The sequence below is a fragment of the Onychostruthus taczanowskii genome, unplaced genomic scaffold, assembly GCF_017590055.1.
Source record: "Onychostruthus taczanowskii isolate IOZ18803 unplaced genomic scaffold, ASM1759005v1 scaffold14, whole genome shotgun sequence".
Lineage (NCBI taxonomy): Eukaryota > Metazoa > Chordata > Aves > Passeriformes > Passeridae > Onychostruthus > Onychostruthus taczanowskii.
Window position 1 is genome coordinate 4,640,207 of NW_024498573.1, and position 16,317 is coordinate 4,656,523.

The 16,317-nt window shown below is 45.1% G+C and overlaps 1 protein-coding gene across 2 annotated transcripts in view; it reads right to left on the bottom strand.

Annotated features, from left to right (window-relative positions):
• Positions 1 to 271: 271 nt before the first annotated feature.
• CYFIP2 (cytoplasmic FMR1 interacting protein 2) overlaps positions 272 to 16,317 on the bottom strand; it is a 49,870-nt gene continuing 33,824 nt past the window's right edge. For both annotated transcript variants that reach the window (XM_041397825.1, XM_041397826.1), the window contains exons 24-31: positions 15,164 to 15,307; positions 14,261 to 14,351; positions 13,477 to 13,607; positions 10,319 to 10,391; positions 9,710 to 9,804; positions 5,541 to 5,779; positions 4,980 to 5,127; positions 272 to 4,425 (exon numbers count right to left, since the gene is read on the bottom strand). In XM_041397825.1, coding sequence (XP_041253759.1) covers positions 4,258 to 4,425; positions 4,980 to 5,127; positions 5,541 to 5,779; positions 9,710 to 9,804; positions 10,319 to 10,391; positions 13,477 to 13,607; positions 14,261 to 14,351; positions 15,164 to 15,307 — 1,089 coding nt within the window. In that variant the 3' untranslated portion in view covers positions 272 to 4,257. The remainder of the gene's footprint in view (positions 4,426 to 4,979; positions 5,128 to 5,540; positions 5,780 to 9,709; positions 9,805 to 10,318; positions 10,392 to 13,476; positions 13,608 to 14,260; positions 14,352 to 15,163; positions 15,308 to 16,317) is intronic.

Here is a 16,317-nt window from a genome sequence, read left to right on the forward strand (position 1 = left end):
AAATGATTATATGATTTTCCCTTCCCTGACCCTCTTATACTAGAACAAGTTTTAAAATGAAAAATGTGTTGTGCAAGGAAGTTCTTCTCAAAAATGATTAACTTTTTGACAAGAAAATATGTCAGTTTTGGTGTTGGCCACAAAGCCTCATATTTTTTCCTTTGGTTTTTACAAAAGCTTGACATTTTTATCAAATTGGCTTTTCTTTTGTGCAAGGTACAGCTGAAAGCTCTCCCCAAATAACAGTTATCACGATGATGACACCATAAGGTAAATTCTGCCCATTTCATGAACGAGCCCAATTTTTATTTCTCTTCATCACAAAAGTCATCCCACATTTGTTGTACACATTGTTGGTTGCTGTGTTACGGGACATATCACCAGGTATCAGATGCTTTACTCTTGCAGAAGCACTTCTAATGGAGATGGAAGCTTCTGTTGGCTGAATTTTAGAACAACAGCAAAAAATAATAATACAAAACAAAAATATCATCTTCAGCTGCATAGCAAATATGGATCAAAAATTTAACACTGTATCAGATCACAAGCGTAAATATACCTCACCATAAATAAAATTCATTGTACAAAATAACTCAAGCAGCTTTTCATACAAATATGGTACATTTGACAACAGTTTTTGAGAATATTTTCTTGGTTTTTTTACACCTTCGATTCTTTTCTCTTTTGTTCTCCAATACACATGAACCTACTGGACTGGAGTGATGCAGGAGGAAAAGGACTAATATTTTTTAGTGCTACCAAGTGCTGTCAGAATTTAAAAGGAAAACCACTGAAGTGCTGAATTTGATCTAGTTTTCTTCCCCTTTCTATTGTAGCATTGCAAGTCAAGTGCAGCATCATCCCAAAAAAGCATGTGCACTGCCAACAGTCACATTTTATAATGGCAAAGCCAGAGGGAACATTAAAATAACCCAGTCTGACTTCATTCATGACACAGGCCATCCTTTCTCCTCCCTGTAATTCCTGTATGGAGACAACAACTTGTCTTTGGAGTGGACATTCCAAGTGGTGGCTGGTGAGTGCTGGGCAGTTTGCAGACTACTTTAGCATAAGCAGGAAAATACAGGTAATAAAAAGCAAGTCCATTGTCAGTGGACTTGGGAGGATTCAGACAGGTGTCAACATTTCCCTAAGAAAACAACATTAGAAGTCTGCAGATTATAAAAGACTGAAAAATACAGGACTGAAGCACATCTGCAAGGAAGAATCCCAAACTTGGCAGAAAGTCTGCAAGTGTGGGGAATATCCCTGACCCCCTGGCAATCTGTTACAATTTAGCCCTACTCTCACAAATTTGCTCCCTATTTCCATTATCAATTATGACATTTAAAAAAGCATTGGAGGAAAAAAAAAAATCAATTTTCATGGAGTTGTTTAAATACCTAAGCCTGGACCTTTCTCATATACAGACAAAGAGGGAGAGAAAACTGAAGCTAAGGAGTATCTTAATCCTTGAGATAATCAAAGTACAGTAACATCAAATCTCAGAAATTAAGACTGTGATTATTACTAGCTGATATCTCATGCTACTTGAGCAACAAGGCAAAAGATCTGCATACACTCTACAGTCAGAACACTTTACATTTTGTTCATGCACTTTGACATTTTGCTCAAAACATTTAATCCCTTGGAATCTGGAGGGATTTTACATTTTTGCTAGTAAATCCGAGGGCAACAAACAGATTTCAAGTACTTGCTCTTTCAAGTACCTGCACATGTACAACTTTCCAGTGAAGCTGTGTTCTGCAGGATTACAGGGAATTATGGCAAAACTACAGGAAAAGAATGCAAACAGATTTACAGATTAATAGGTGAAATATCTCATGACTCACTCCAGACCTAAACTGATGAAAAGAGGGATTTGAATTCACCTTACTACATCCCATTTTGTCTAGGTAGCTGAGACTGGGCCATTTGGTACAGTACATCCTTTTGTAGCAACTTCTTGTTCATGCTGGTTTCCAGAAAAACTCCAGCATTCCATAGCTTGTCAGATGTAATAGGACACCTAATTTGTGCTGTGCCTAGAGGTGGCTCTGAAAGCCAGACAGGGACTTGTGCCAACTTTTCAGCAAGACTTTCATACCAAAATAACAAGCACTTGCTATTTAGGTCAGGAAAAATAGGTTCTTGGTTGGATCTATCTTCCTCGCATTTTGTTTTCCACAAAAAATAAAGTGCTTGATCCTTCTCTTCCTTTTAAAAATATATAACTCTAGATTCCCTCACTCCAGTAGTGTAGAAGTGTTGGCTCATGATGGAATGCCAGAACTGACATCCTTAGGGGAAGAAAAAGTAGAGAGCAAGCCCCAGATGCTCTTCTGCTGCTCTTCCTCATGACACAGAGGAAAGAACTTGCCTTGCTGGGCTGGGTCCTTCCCTGCTACTCCAAGATTTCAGCCAGACTTCCTGAGATTTCATTTTACTTTCAGATTACTGTGCTGCACAATTTCCTCCGTGCAGCTGAAAAGGTCTGTCTCAATAATAAAAGGAAACTCAAGGTGTGAAAATGCCCATCACTTGTCAGTGTGGGGTATTGATTATTGATTATCTAGGGAGTAGGTGATGAGAGTCTGGGAGCACAAACTCATGCCACACACCAAGATCTCCTCTTGCCAGCAGTACTTTCCTGGCTGTTGTTTCTGAAGACAAAAACTCCAGCTCAGATATTTCTACTAATTAATTATATGCTCCCTCTGAGAGAATAAATGCCCAGGCTCTGCCTTTTTAACATCTGTAACAGCATGCAGTTTACAAGGCATGATGAAATGCATGGAACAAATATATATTATCACATCTGGATACAGCAATTTTTGCTGCGGCCAGGCTAGAGCTGTGGAAACACTGCCAGTTGTGAGGCTGGCATAATTTTCTCTTGGAGCACATGGTTTGATCTCCTTTCACATCAAGCACAAGCTTTTGTATCATTCCAGTGACCCTGCTGAGGGTTAGAAGCTGGTTAGACCAGGAGTTATGAAATCCTTCTTGAAGTTCCACCTGAATTTGTTCTCAGTATCCAGGGATCTTAGATAAGCTGAGTGGGAAAAGCCAACAGATTCCAGTGTTCTCTCTGAACATCTCTGAACTTGGAAAATTCTGGGTATTTTTTAAAGCTTATCCTATATTTTATCTTTTCTAAACAATCACATAATTTCTAAGTGATGGGAAGTTTCCTAAGCCCTGCTGGTAGTCACCGTTCTCTGGAGAAAGGTATTTGTTTGCTGTGCCACTAGGAATTTGTCTAAACCAAGGGAAAATAGCATCCCAGAACACACACAGATTACACACCCTGGCTCTCACCCTTGGCTGAAGAACAAAGATCCCACATGTTCAAGGTAACTACACCTGCATCCTGTCAGCACCAGTGATTATTTCCACCCAAATTAATATGTTTGAGAGCACATTCACATGAATGCAGCCTCTTCTGTAGTCCACAGGAAATCTGGTTTATTCCATAGAAGATGAGTCTTCAGGGGAGAACCTCTGCATTAAAATAAGTGGATGTCCCATAGCATGGAAAAAGCCAGGCTGTTTTCTGTTTCCCCAGCTCTCTGAAGTGCTGAGGAGTTATCTGGTGACTGCATCATTGCTATCCTCAAGCCCACATGCCAAAACTCATGGAAACAACAGCTGGAAAGGCCAAGGACACAGCAGAGAGCACAAAGCTGGGTGAGGCATCCATCCACAACCAGCCTGGCAGGGCTCCTCTGCACCCAGCACTCGATCCTCAGGGCACTGCCATGGGTGACATCCTGCCTTCATCCCTTCTTCTCCTCTAAGAGTGGATCAGGGACTAGTCTTCAGCCCCTCCTGCTCCTTGGCTGGTGGCACATGTCACGGGGGTGTTGATTTGTCCCACTGCTTCTGTGGCGGGAGCAGGCTCCCGGAGCCGTGGGAGCGTGGAGATCTCCCACCTGAGGCTGCAGTATGGCTTCAGAGAGATGTTTGGACTGGGTGAATCACAGGGAAAACTGGACCACTTCATGGAAGAAAAGCACATTTTGCCCACCCACCCCCACCCCCCCTCAAGTCCGAAAGCTACGAGTAAAACCGATCACAGGGATGGTACAGAGGAACATGCACTCAAACGGGGCGAGGGGAAGGTGTGTCCTCGTGTGGAGAGGCAGACCCAGCCTCACTCCCTTGTCAGGCCTCACACCATCAAGTTTACCCCTCCCAGATGGTTTGGGTTCAGTCCCTGCTCCCTTCCCAGCCCATGCAGGGTCCGTGTCCACACTAGCAGGTGGTGGCCAGCGACTGGTGGATGGGGGGCTGGAAGCAGCGCACGTGCTCCACCGTGGAACTGTCTGTTTCCACCGACTTCATGTACTTGTTCAGGATGGCAAAGATCTCGTTGTTCAGGATCTGATACTTCCTGATCCTGTCGGCCATCTTCTTCAAGGGCTGGAGGGATGGTGAGGGAGAGAAACAGAGTACATGAAGGGTCTTATGTCATCTGACCAGCTAGGAAGTAGCAGCATCTGTGCCCTGCTGCTGGAAAGCTCTGCTAAGGCAAAGCAGCTCTAACACATGTTCCTGTTCCACTTAGCACCTCGCAGGGACCGGTGACTCGCTTCATTATTAGGTTTGATGACTCAAGACAGAGCATTAACAGGATCACTGAGTGGTCCTCAGTTAACCACTCCAAAGTCTAGGCTCCCAGCTGCTTATTGATAAAGTCAGTGAGATCACAGGATGGTTGCTGGAAATACCAGCTCCTCAGGTCCAGCTTCCCAACCCCAGGAAGAAGGGAAAAGCTTTGGGAGAAAAAAGATTTGATTTTCAAGCCAATTAAAGCCTTGGCCTCTCTGCAGATGGAAACCTTACAGCAAGGGCAGCCAGTAGGAATAAGATTACCACCAGGCTTTGCTGTAATTGATGAGTTTGGGCAAAGCAGGATAGAAAACAGAAAGAAGTGTGCTGGTTTGGGTCCTTTGGGACCTCACCCTTCAACTTACCACATTTTTTATGATTTCATCTTTCCCATCCTGCCTCTGCACCTTCAGCAGGTGGTAGCAGAAGTCAAAGAGGTCAAAGCGCCGTTGCTGTCCAAGGAGAACAATGATAGAGCAACCTGCCCAGTTCAGACCATCTCCAAAGCACTGCCTGGAGGGAGGAGCAGGGTGATGGGTGGGGAGACATGACAGGATAGAGTTAGGCAAGATAAGTATCATGGCACAAGGAACTTTCTCTGGTGAATTCCCAGGGAAATCGGGTTCAGTCCTGCTCCTAGAAAATAAGTATACACCTAGAGAAAATGAACCCAGAAGGAGATAACACAGAATTTCACCCAGGCCAGGCTGTGTAGGATGAACCACGGGGTAAGATGGGTGAGGACACAGTATTGGGTTGTTGGCCCTGTCACCTCGGGCACGTCCCTTTACCTTTCTCTTTCCTCCAGCTCTTCCAACACAAAGCTGAGCACAACCAAGTCCTCTCACCAAGGACCCACATTCCCCCTCCACCTCCACCAAGGCTCTCCCTGCAGCTGAGGGCACCTGGGGGCTGGGGACACTCACTCTGCCGTGAACTCGTTGGTGCCCACGGGGATGCAGTACACGAACTGCATGGCGCTCCAGAGGCGGTGGAACTCCACGCACTCGTCCACGTGCATGACGCCGTTGGTGGGGGGCGGCCCGCGCCAGATGGGGTCCTGCAGGTAGCTCCGGATGCGCGTCAGGATCACCTCGAACATGGAGAGCCCGCAGCACAGCCGCTCCTTGGTCAGCAGGTCCCCCTCCCGGGCGATGGCTATTTGCTGAGGACAGGGACAGCCAGAGGGACACCAGTGAGGATGGGACCCACGCCCACCGGGTTTAACGCTGCCTGGTCTCTCCCCAGGCTCCTCGTGGGAGGTCCAGCCTTACCTCTGATGGCTGCTCCCATGGCACTTTCCACCAGAGAATGCTCATCCCTCAGACAGGAGGATTAATGTGGAGCTCTGCTCTATTTCACCGACCTCAGAATCTTTTGGAGTAACTATGTACGTCAGAAATCAGAGCTGAAGGCAAAGCTCTGACCAGAAATACTGATCCTTAATTCTGCTAACATGCTGCTCTGCCCTGTTAGCGCTACTTAGTGTTTCATTTCAAGATTTTAATTTCATGATTCATTTAATGGGTTTCGTCTCATGATTTCTGCAGATTATGAAGATAAAACTGGAGAGAACAGGGACATTTTGCTTCCCAAGACATTGCCATCATCTCTTCAAAATGCAGATAGCCTATGGCTTTCTTGATTTCTTTTGTAGTTAGGGGTAAAAAGCTCTGAGGAAGATGAGAAGCCACTGCAAACTTGATACTGAAAAACTTGTGGTTTATAAGAAAGCCAAATAATTTTTCCCAGATTTGGAAGCTTTACACACGTGGATAATTTCTGTGACATCCCTGCACAGATTTAGATATACAAATTTGGAGTAGCTCCACTGGATGAAGTTATTTTGGCTTTTGCACTAGAGGCAAATTAAAAGAGAATTAACTTCATTTCAGCGCCACTGCTCCCCAAGAGGACAAAAAAAAAAAAAAAAGGGGGGGGGTGATTTAAAACAAGCAAGCAGTGCCTTCACCCAAGCTCCCTGAGTGGTGCAAGTGTGGGGGTCTCTCACTGCCCTGGTATCCTCTCAGCTGCCCCATTTCCTCCTGTTCCAGTGGCAGGACTGAGTTCTCTTTGCAGCGCTGCCAAAACTAACTCATGAAATGGGAGCTGGGTGCTGTCAGAGCCATGCCTGTGGCTGTGGGAGGCTCTGGCTCTGCCGTGCTCACCTCGGCAGAGGAGTCACTGCACAGGCAGCCTTCACCCCTCCCACCACTCTGGAACAGGCACACAGAACAAGTGTGACATTGACTGAGACCCTGCCTATCCCAGAGGACTTCCTGGAGCTTTAAGCAGTTTTTAAGCATTTGCTCCATTTCCAGCTGTCCCTGCAATGCCTGTAAAAATGTTATCCCAATCAGTCATGATGGAGACTCACAGCAGCTGGGAAAAAGGGCAGGCACATGTCCTGGCCAGACATTAAGAACACGAATTATGCTTGGTTTACTTGGGTCATCTTCATTCCTCTCTGGAAAATGCATGAATGTTCCTGCACATCCCCATTCCTGATTATCAATTTATGCTGGCAGTAACCTCAAGCATTTTTAGTTTCGTTGCTCTTGAAATTAGAAGCATTTCAATTCTTGCTTGTGCCACAATTTCAAGGATGTTCTGGGGACCTCAGCTCAATTAGTGTTTAACTAATAGCAAATATCAAGGGAAAGCTGTCATCATAGAGGCCACATTTGGTCTGGGATCCCTCGATCTGTTAAAAGCAGTAACAGTATCACTGATTCCATGGCACACACCTGCTTGGCAAGTAAAGGTTTATTTCATCCAGCTTTTTAGCTAAAGGCTCTACAGTGTCCTTCTCCTCACCTGCTCCAAGCTCTTATGGGCACAGATCTGCACACACTGGTCTATCATGGCAAAATGAGGGCACAGTAGAAACAGAGTCATTTCAAATGTAAATTAGGTGTTAGCATTACTATTAGTAATTAGGTGTTAGCATGTTTGCTAAAACATAGTGATGAAAGGGACACTTTTGAGAATAAACTTCTCCAGTGATCTTAGTACACAAATTCTGAAGAGATCTTAATTTAGAAAGAGATGCATCTGGCTTTCAGTGTACGTAGTGCCACTCAGTCATGCACATTCACAGACAGAATTTGGTTCTAAGATTCATCACAGTAAGACCAGTCTTTGATACCTAGGACTACCATCCTAGGGTGGGTATCTTAACACAGGCAAAGCAGCTGGAGAGCTGTTGATCCTGTGTTCAGAGCTGCCTCAGTCTGGGGTCCCACTGATTTCTAAGATCAGGAGAGGAAGGTTGCTCTCAAGGTAAATTGCTACAGGATGCCACTGTGCTGACTCAATTATCCTTTTGTCTTCAGAAGCAAATGCTCTGATTATTTCCAGGGAAGAAACCAGACTGACCAAGCACTTTTGAAAATCTCTTACTAAATACCTTTATGGTCAGCATTAAAGGGGAGAGGATTCCTTTAATGAACCACTTTGACCCCCTTGGTTCTTTATAAATAGTCCATCAAACAGCTGCTTCTGGATTTCCAATGCAAAGTAATTGTCTACAACAATCATTGGCATAATCACTGCCATTACACAAATCCAGTTTTCATTTTCCAGTTTTTTGAACCTCTTTTACAGCCTGTTTACTGGTGAACTTGACAGAACCCTACCCAAAACCTGCAAAAACCCATAGATCCCCACTATAACATGCATGGGGCCACCTTTTGGGAGAGGCTTCTGGCAGGCAACTTCAGCTTAGATTCTGGACAATTGTTACAAGGCATTTATGCATTCTGTAGGAAAAAATCCTGTATGACCTGTGTCCAAAACTGCATTTCCAAAATGCATGTCCAAAACTGCATAAAAGGAGCAAGCTTAGAAGCTATGGAGGCACCTATAGAAAGCAATTCTTGTGTTCATTTACATTTGAGCTCAAAAAAAAAAAAGTTGGTACCCAACTGTACCTCTGTGATGAATATGGGAACAGTTTACAGAAAAATAACTTTTTAGTGGGACGTGAAATATCTTTTGTTTTCATCACCATTATAACTACAGCAGAGATAAGCAACGAGTGGACTCTCATAGCAGAATTCAATGATGATTTTGCATGGAAAGAAGGAGAGATAGAAAGACCAACACAAAGACACGAAAACACAGAGGTGAATTGTTTTTCTTGAATGTCTCCTTTAAAAGGAAGTGTCTACAGAGTAAGATAAAGTCCTCAGTTATCCAGCCAATTTCTCTGTTTCGGATGATTTCCAATGATGCAAAGTTCAAAATGTCCTTGATCCATGAGAAAAAAATACAGGAAAAAATATCAACCACTTTCTGCCTGCCACAGATCTGTCACCTCCTACACCAGCTGAGTGTTCGTTCCATTCCCTCATCAGTACATTACAGGAAAAGGGTGTTGATTCATTTGATACTTGAAAGATTTTTATCCCATCAACCCCAAGTAAATGGGCACTTGAAGTTTGATTATTACTATCAATGGAGCTCAAATTTTGCCCATTACACTGATCAGACTAGGGAGATATTTTAAACAGTCTTGAGTTTCTGCACAAGAGATCTTTCCCAAGCTGAGACCCACGTCAAGAAGATACTTAAATGGAGCAATAATTGTAAGCATGTGCTGAAGCTCTAAGCATGTGCTAGGAGGGAAACCATTCTCAGATGTATTCCTTGACAGGGATGAGCTCAAATGGACCCCACTGCAGTCCTAAAATGGGATCCCCAAAAGTGATGGCAATTGATTGTTAGGACAGCTCTGCAAAGATTTTCCTTAAACCACTCCAGCAATTCTCCATTTTTTTAAAGTGGAGTTGAAGAGGTTTTTGGAGTTGTTCTGATTCAGAGCTGGCTTCTAGCACACTTGCCTTAAAGCTCCCTGCCAGCTCTCCTGACTGGAGGCAGCAACACACAAATTGTGTGTGGTCCCTGGACCCGCTCATGAATTTCCCTTCAGAGTGTTTGCTCGGGCAAGGATTCGGATTTGCTCATCCAATTGGTGAAAAAAATCAATCAATCAATAATTAAAAGAAAAAGGATCACTTTTCCCAAGGCCAAGCAGGCCATGTGGGGACTGCTACGAGTTTCCAACAGCCATCCCTTCCAATGCAATCCTTACCTGCGGAGTGCCCAGCCTCTCTATTAGGGGAACCAGGTGAAGTGGGGCATACTTGGCTTCGAGACGCTTCATGCGCACCTCCAAGCGTTCTCCTTCTGTCAAGCGAGCAGCAAACAGTGAAATGAGAGGAGGAAGTGGAGACCCCGCAACTTTCCGCCGAGTTTGCTCAGAGCTGCCCCCCAGCAACCATCCGAGGAGACTGTGGGACCAGGGAGCCAAACCGACAGCAATGAGGGGCCAGCGATGCGGAGAAGGGAGGGATGGGCGAGTGCAGTCTCAGCAGCAGCTTTATCACACATGTCCAAAGCACGTCCCTGTTACCGAGCACTCCTGCTGAGATGGACATTTCATGCTGCCATTCTCCAAAGAGGCTGTGAAATGGCTCCCAAACCTTAAGGGAACCCCCGAACTCACTGAGGTTTGAGGTTGTAACTATGCTACAGGAAATGCACCCCTGGCTTTTGTTTGCACCTGACGTTTGGCTGTATCTACTGATCTGTTTGGAGGGGGAAGCAGGGTCAGAGCTAATCCTCAGCAGAGATGGGAGAGAAAACAGCCTCTGGGCAGAGACCTCTGAGTCTGCCCACTGCTTCCCTCTCAGCTTCTTACCTTTGATGTAGACCCTGGGCAAAATATTTTGGAAGGGAGCAGCATGCAGCAAATCACAAACTTCTTCCTGGGACTGAGGCAGGAAGAAAGAAAGATAAAGTAAGTTAAAAAATACCTATGGGGGAGAGTGAATGGCTCAGGGGCCTGGGCAACACTACAACACCTACAGCACCTATTCAGATCCAACCCAGCTCAGTAGTAACTCCAGTGTTCGAACTGAAATGATCTAAAACTGGAAATAACACTTCAGCTTCAGTCAGGAAGTTTCCCTAACTCAAATAAGTTACTTCCTGCCAGCCTAAGGCCAGATCTTTATACTGATTTTCTCTCCTACTTACTAGCCCTGAAAGTAAGAGGGGGATAGAGAATATGGAGGTTTCTATTTAATCTTACCCTGAAGGAATTCCTGCAGCCTGTTCTTTAAGAGAGTGCCCAGGTGGAAATTACCCTTTGGCTTAGTTATTTTAGGAAGCGTGCATGAAAAATATACTGATATGTGGCTCTTCTGCAAATAGGCACATCATAACTGGTCTGAAATTATTTGGTTGTGGGTGTGGTGTTCTCAGCCAGGGCTATCAGAATCCCAGTGGTGCAGGCACCAGGAAGAATAAAACAGAAGTCCAGAGAGGAATAACACCATGAGATGCCACCTGAGGGGATGCATGCCAATGCACTTGAGAAAAAAATAATCCCAAACACAGATGCACAAGGAGGAGAAACCTAGAAATAGGCAGGTGGAGACTGAGGAGCGATGGCCGACAGTACATTGTACACGAGTCTGCAATGGGAAACAGCAGCGAGGAAACCAAAGCTGTTCAACACAGAGGCATCGTGTCACGACAAGGCATCAGCCTGCTCCTGCCAAAGCCTACTCCCAGGACATGCTTTCAGTTCTGAGCTCACTGGAGAGATGTAGACACACTGGGAAGCAGATCATGACAGCGCAGCAGGAGGAACCCGGGGCCCGGATGGAATGGCTCGGCTGGGCCTGTTTGGGATGCAGGGGTGGACACCACCCTTCCAGCCAGCAGGACAGCAGAGCATGGAGCTGCAGGAGGCTGCACTGGCGCATGGATGCTGGGATGAGAGCAAGTTTGTGGGAGTGCAGTTTGTGACACAGTGCTGGAGGGACAGGAACAGTCTGGGGCCCCTCCACGGGCACAGAGGTGCTGATGCTAACGGATCGGGCCTGCCACCTTGGTCATTTTGTTTGCAAAACACTGTTCATTCCTAGGTGAATGTTCTTCCACTGCTGTTTTCCTCTAATAAAGTGAGCATTTTCAGCCATTTGCAGCCTGCATTCACCTCATATCTGCCCCAAAATTAGTCATGTTATTAACAGACCTCTTCCCCAAGGCCCATTAACTGAGAGCACAAACTCTGCTTAGAAATTTCATCCCAAGCAACCCCTCGTTCCTCAAACTTAAACAATAAAAAGGGGGTAAAATGCAGCAGACTGGACATCTGCATCAAAGCCATTTTTGCCAGCAAATACCATCAGCCTTAGATCACTCAGACAGCTCTGAAGGTAATTGCAGTATAAAAGCAATTCCTCCTGCTGCACAAGAGCTCCATTAGAGGGAAAATCTTGTTCTGTGATGGCTCTGTGCATCTGACATCCTCCAGCAAGTGGGAACCAGTGCCCACTGCATGCAAAATGGCTTTGTATTCCGAGCCTTTTACTGCAAGGAAAAACAGAGGATCCAAGAGGGAGAGACTTTGTCTGGCATAGAAGGTAGGCAGATGTGGACTTCGATGGGTAGCCTTCCTTAAAGGATCCCCAAATTCCCATCATCTTTATTTTATGCTTTTCTAAAATGCCAGTACACTGCTGATGTACAGTTCCTGGGACTGAAGGAACATTTCTGCATTGAAATGAAGGATTTCTAAAGAAACCACCATGTCCCTTGAGTGTCCCATTAAAGATGTGATAGGAAAGGCAAATGCAGTACATCCAGCAGAAAACCCAACACTGGGAACAGCAGGAAGCACTGACAAAGCCACAAAAGGAACAGAAACTGCCAGAATAGTTAGCAACTCTGGCCATTCTATAAAATTCTACAACAGCCAAGCTGCTGGGTGATACACATACATCTCTTGTCTTCATATTATGCAACCACTGCTCACTGAATGTGTCTGATACACTACCCCAAGAATTAAAGGTCTCTAGATCTGGAGTTGGAATGCAAAGGCAAGGGCAGAAATATCCATTTTGAGGTCATGCAGAGACTTTTAGTTTTCTCTGTGCTCTATGGCCAGATAAAGCTTGGAATCTTTGAACTTTCTTATGGCTTTGCTCTGAACAAACCACCTGGTTTTGCTTGGAAATTCTGTCTTATGCTAGGGAAGTAATTTTGAAATATTTCTGGAAAAACCAAAACAACCCTGCCCAAACCATTATGACACAGTATGCACATTTAATGTACAGTTGTGTTGTTGAGCACTCCTCAGTTGGCTCTAGGCTAAATTATGAGATAAATTCATTGCTTGGTAAATTTGTTATGTGAAAAACTAGGAGCTAAAAAGATGAGTGGCACTCAGCCACAGCCTTTGCCCCACACTAGTAAGGGCATCACGTGAGCTGAGAGACTTGTACACGTGTAAAACTCCTGTGCAGGGGGCAATACCAAGTTGTTACTCCAGCCAAATTTTCAGTGAACATGTCCTAGGCCATATATCACCAGCAGATTTCCTTCCTGATGGATTGCTTTATCCATTTCACCATTACAATCAACCAGGTTGTTTCCATTGCACTGGCAGCCCAAAAGAGCAGAGGGATCAAATCTACTTCTCACTGTACAAATATACATATATAAAAAGTATTGATCCCTGCCCCAGAGAGCTTACAATCTAGAAATTAACTCCAGTTGGTTTTATTTCTAAGCAGGACAAACAAGGGGCAGCTTTGAGTCCAAGAATGAAATCTGGATCTTCCAGTACTCAGATTCAGCCATCCCACAGGCCTGACCCAGTGCCAGTGCACACCATCCCCACGGACACACCCACAGACTCCAATAACACAGCCCCACAGAGACCCTGACAACATGAGAAGCTGGAAAATAACACTTCCCAAACTCTTCTGCTGGAGAACCCACTTGGACTTCTACTCTTGAGCTGGAAATTTTGGGTACGATGTTGGTGTGGGGGTTTTGCCTTACCAAAGCCTGCTCGATAAGGAGGCAGAAGAGAATGGCATTGCCCACTTCTCTGAGGCTCTGGAACACATCAGTCTTCAGCTCTGCATACTCAATTATGTCCTTCAGCTGGTGGTGGAAAAACTCCAGGATTCCTTAAAAGAGAAAGAAGGACAGGCAGAAAGAAATTGGAATCACTTCCCAGTAATTTGGATGAAAAGATGATCAGTGTCTGGTATTCCCTTAATCACAAATTGCAGCTGCTAAATGGATACACAGAGACTGGCATTGGGAAAAACTAACATGCAGTGTCTTATCCTGCTTTCAATAAGCCTTGGGAAATAGGGAGTAAGTCACATAAAACTCCCTGGATTTCTTCATCAGAGGAGGAAAGAGGTTCCAGACTGTGATGGATGACTTGGTGCTGGCTCATGTACAGCAGCCACAGCTTCTGACTGCAGCAATGCTGCAAAAAATCTCTTCGCCAGCTAAACAGAGCATTTAAAAATACCAGTGAACTCACAAAACCTTACAGAATCCTGAAAACATAAGACAGGCTACCAGAAGACATTCCCTTATCAGCCATCTATGTGTTCAAAAGGAAATTTCCAGCAGATTTCTTGCAAAGGTTTCCTATACATGTTCCAGTGTTAACAGCAGAGCAGCTGAACGTGTCCCAGCAAACCTGGCTCTAAGTGGCACTGGCAGGACAGGTGCCCAGCCTGGATTAATCATGATTTTGGCCTGAGTAAATGCTGCAGCAACTGTGGCTGAGCTCCTGCTGAAGGATGCTACCAGCAGCACCCACCTGGAGAGCCATATTCATGTCTTGGCAAGCGGCAGATCTTGGGCATTACTTCAATCAGAGTCTTCACATACTGCAGGATGGTGCCTTGGAGCTGTTGGAGACAAAGAGAGGTTAAACTGGAATGCCAGGTCTCCTGGCACTGGTTTTGAAAGACACTGGTTGTGGATGGGTCCACATCTGACAGCACAGGATGAAACTTCTGCTGGAGTCTGAGAAGAACTTGCTTAATTTGGATTTCACTCAAATATGAAATTCAGTCCAAGTGTATGGAGTTAGAGTGATTTTACAGCTTGCTCCCAAAGAATAAATCCAGCTGCATGGATTTTTGACTTCAAAACACAGCTTGCTGTGTTTGCATTGTTTGCAGCTGAAATCCAAAACAAGGCTTAGTCTAAGATGCAGCTGGACTTGTGCTTCTAACCCAAAAAGCATTTCACCAGAGCTGCCAAAGGACTCACTCCCTAGCACAGGAAATGCTCCTTCCACCTGAGGAATGATCCCTAGATACTCAAGAGTTTAATAAAGAATTTACAATCATGTAGAGCAAGTTTCTGCAGATCAGATGTTTTGGACATACATGGATTAGAGCAGAGCACACTGCTTAGTTTAAAGCCCTCGCTGTCATTTGGAGTTACACACCTGCACCCTGTGGATACATTATATGAGGTAATGCACTGAATTCCATTTAGTCAACCGTGAAATCTTTGTGCTGAATGCTGTCTGATCCTGCTGAAACACTCCATCATCCCACAGGAATCTCTGGGATTCCTCACCAGTGAAAATCAGCCCATGGCTCCAAGTGTTCCGGTGCGGATCAAGAGACACGAAGGTGCCCTGATGCCAACACCCCGATCCCAATGCCCACACTGCCTGCCCCCATCCAGGGGCCAGGCTCAGAATTACCAGGCTCTTGACAATCTTCAGCAGCTCCTCCATGACCACAGCTATGCCTTGGTAGCCCAGGAGCCGACAGATGGTCTTGAAGTGAGGCGGCCCCACGAAGTTGCGGTAGGAGCTGTAGATGTGGCTGTAGGCGATGTTGAGAGGCTGCAAATTGGAAGCACAGCGACAGTTACAGGACCTGTAATTCCTGACCAGACCTATAATTCTCTTATCACAGTATTATGTTCCATCAGTACAAATTTTAAGGGGGAGGAGGAGAAATAACAATACCAATGGTCATTCCCACTTGTGCTTCTTGTAGGAGAAAAGATTGCTTTTCTTCCTCTGTGCTCAGATATATTCTAACCTCAACACTGTCATGTCACAAGGTTTTATTATCCTCCTATGTAGCAACACCACTTTCATTTCCAAGGTAATTTACTCTCCCATACACTCCCAATCAAATATTTCAGTTCAGTGGCCCTTTGCTTCTTCAAAATCAAATTAAAATCTCCATTAAAATGAAGTTTTACATACATTTAAGCAGACAGATTTTTTTCCCCCTATGAGCACTTGCTTTAAATCGGGCTTATTAAGAAAAGCAGGAACTGAAGCACCTGAGTTTAAGGGCAGATGGAAAAGACACAGAAAAGATCCTTTTTGCATCCTGCAAAGCTTTACATCAGCCTCTACTTAACAGACATCCCATGGATCTGTGCCAAGGGTAAGAATCTGACACTGGTCTAGGGAGAATGGCACCCAGGACACTGCCCCCAAAAATTCTTAGCAGCAGAGAACAGAAAGTGATTTCCAGGAATGTACCCTATCAGTGTCATCTTGGAAACATGGAAATTGCTGCAACATTTCATTACTGGAACATTTACAGGATCCATTTGGTGTGAGGCAAAGAGAAGCAGGGGGAATGAATTCACTTGTGAGCTCTGCAGAGAAGTACTGAGAGTCAGATTTAGCTGAGACACCACGTGCTCAGAGAGGGCTCTGCAATGGGAGTGTTGGCATCACAACTCAGCCCAGCAGAGGGGCTGCACTCTCCCCCATGACATCTCCCTTTCAGCCTCAGGGAACAACAAAAAAGACATCCTGGAAAAGATCCTGGCACATAGTGCCCCTTCCAGCAAAATACAGATTAACCCCAGGCTCATGCTTACCTACAG